Source organism: Lolium perenne, chromosome 7 (genome assembly GCF_019359855.2).
Source record: "Lolium perenne isolate Kyuss_39 chromosome 7, Kyuss_2.0, whole genome shotgun sequence".
Taxonomy (NCBI): Eukaryota; Viridiplantae; Streptophyta; class Magnoliopsida; order Poales; family Poaceae; genus Lolium; species Lolium perenne.
In genome coordinates this window covers 35782163-35785005 of record NC_067250.2, presented here as the reverse complement: position 1 = coordinate 35785005, position 2843 = coordinate 35782163, and the positions used below count along the sequence as shown (strand labels likewise).

The 2843-nt window shown below is 44.0% G+C and overlaps 1 protein-coding gene across 1 annotated transcript; it reads right to left on the bottom strand.

The window, feature by feature from the left end:
* Positions 1–726: 726 nt before the first annotated feature.
* On the bottom strand, positions 727–2536 carry LOC139833558 (F-box/LRR-repeat protein At3g26922-like). Its single transcript, XM_071823861.1, has 3 exons — positions 1577–2536; positions 1344–1493; positions 727–1247 (listed from the first exon to the last, which is right to left on the bottom strand). The coding sequence occupies exons 1-3, from the start codon at positions 2534–2536 to the stop codon at positions 942–944; spliced, it is 1416 nt and encodes a 471-aa protein (XP_071679962.1). The 3' UTR covers positions 727–941.
* Between the last annotated feature and the right edge of the window lie 307 nt (positions 2537–2843).

Sequence of the window (2843 nt, the reverse complement as noted above, 5' to 3'; positions counted from 1 at the left end):
GCGTGAGGCTACTCCGCTGCCACCGACGTTGCCACCTCCTCCGCTGCAGGTGCTGCTGGAGCCCACGTCCCACTTGGAGACCGTCTGCACGCGGGAGGACGCCGACAAGGCGGTCGCCGCTGCGTTCGCCGGCGTGGAGGTGCGGGTACGCGTTTCGCCAGACATGGCGCTGAGAGAGGCTCAGGGAGTCAGGCAAGTTCTCGCGCAGGGCGGGCTTCTTCATCTCGTGGAAGACCCTGCCCTTCTTGAGGCTAAAGTCGGCCAGGCCAAATGGCTGGCCAACGAGATCAGCCATTGGCAGAGCGAGGTGAAGCGACTCGACAGTATGCTCTCGCTTCCCTGGCTGATTTAGTTCTCTGATTCGAATACAGTAGGATTCTGGCAATCGATCATGCGATGGGATTTTTGTTTGCCTGAATTTTGACCGCTGTTGCCTGGTAATGTGTGTCTGAGAATAGGATTCCAGTTTAGGAGATTGGCTTTTCAAATCCTTCAATGGAGAATTTAAACGTAGGACTCATTCCCTCTTTCAGGTACTAGATGGGTATGTAGTTATGAAACATTGAATCTGAATTATACAACAGATGGAATTGAACTAAAATGCCCATATGTATATGGGAACACGGCGAGATTTGGGAGCAAATCCCAGCCATTACAGCAGGAATCCTGGTTTAGGAAGTCAAGTGGACCATAAGTTTTCAGTTAGGAGATGATCTGAGCCAAAAGAAACTAAACAGAGAGAATTCCTTAGAGGGTGTAACATGTACTTTTCCCTCACAATATATGATTACATACACATAAGTACCTTCTCTTCAACGAAAGTTATGCGAAGGAATGAGTTGTGCACTCAGACATACTACTTGCTACAGAATTATACATGCAAGTTGTTGCACATAGAAGTGCCGCTAAACATTTCGCACGGTTGAATCACCCTTCCGAGGCTAAATAATACGGAGCTCCGCATTCGGTGAAATGATTCCACGAAGATACACTCTCTCCAATTCTCGAAACTGAAAAGAGAACCTTCTTTTCCCTATGTGATCCAGATCACAACCGGTCAAGTCAGCACCTTTAATCGTCAGCATCTTCAGGAGCGGGGCATTTTCAACAGCATGCACAAGAAACTCAAGTTGCCCTGTTGTTCCTGAAAATCCTGTAATATGCAGGTTCTTCAGATAATTATGTGGACACCGTGGAAGGCTCTTGATAGGCTTCGAGACCTCATGCATGGAATCATAAACGCTAAACTGCAAAAGTTTGAGACAAGAAACATGATGAGAGGCATAATTCATAGTAAACTAATCAATCTTGTTCTAGCAGAAAGAAGCGAGTGGAATACTTACATGCATCTCTAACTTTTCAACGTAAGGAGCAGCCCTCAAAAAAGAAGCCAAAGAAAGAATGTTGCTAGCTTCTTCATGTCTTAGAATCAACCACAAATGTAAATATTTCAACTGGGAAAACTTGCACGGGGTTTCCATCAGCAAGGGCATCTGAATAGTAGATAATAAATGGTCATTAAGAGAGAGAACTGATAAAACAACTTAGATACTGATGCAAGTGTGAGACAACAAACCTTAAGTGGAAAAGTAGCACGCAATGTCAGATCTTGAACACTTGAAATAACTTTGGGAAGTACAGTCAAAGCATGCTCAAGCGTTACAGACGAATAGAACTCAAGAAACGCGTGTTTCAGTTCTGGAGCACACCCAAGGTCAATAGGATACAGACGCCCATAGAACATGAAAGTTTTGAGTTTCACAGTATTGAGTACTATCTTGGTTATGTTGCAGTGCGCTACACTTAAGTAGAGTAGCTTTGACAATGGACGAGCTACTGTCAGCTCATCATTCAAATGGCATCTAATCATACTGAGCCACTCAAGATTAACGCAATTTGACAGCATATCTTGAAGATCCTTCCGAGTGACACGTAACATGTGCAAGTCAAGTGTTGTCAGATTCGGGAAACCAATGAATTGAGGGGGTAGTTCGAATGATGTAAAGCTTAGTCTAAGATGACGAAGCCGAAATATGCTTCCTTTGTCTAAAAGCTCGATAGGAAATTTGTACTGATCAGTACGGCCCATGAAGTTGGCTGGTGCTAAATCAAGGGCAAGACTCTTCGTCCGTGATGATACAGCAAAACCAACCCAAGTATTGACATGATCCACTAGCCTGCTGTCGAATCCAAATTTGATCACCAGCTCGTCAACAACCATGCATCGATGCTGCTGCATGACTGCATTAACATTGTAATTGAATTTCTGAGTGTACTCTTGTCGCCCAAACACACCGCTGCCGCACACAGTGATACCATCGAATTTCAGTTTGGAGGAACCCCTCCACATGTGCCTCCATTTACTTGACAGAAGACCAGTTCTCACTGCGTCCTTTATCGGTAATTTTGATAGAACCACAGACAGAAGATCCTCAGAAAGGTCCACAAGATGAACCTTTGCTCTGGTTTTCTTAATGACTGGTTCGTAATAGCAACACCTCAGCCTTTTACTTGTGCGCGTTATATGGCTGTCCATTTTCATTCTGCAGAAAAATGATGCCAGGTTAGCTATAAATATATCGGGCACATGAACCTGGAAGGCCAGAACAAATGTAAATAAACTACAACAGAGTGTTTCTATGTTGTACTATCACTCATGACCAGATAAGAAGAATCAGTCCATAAAGTCGTCATTTTTGTTCAATGCCGTTTCTAGGTTCTACTATCCCTCACGACCAGATAAGAAGAATCAGTTCATAAACGCTAAAGTTGTAGCAACGCCATGAAACAGAAGGCCACTTTTGTTACGTTTCAGTGCATTATTACCTATGAATTCGGGGATA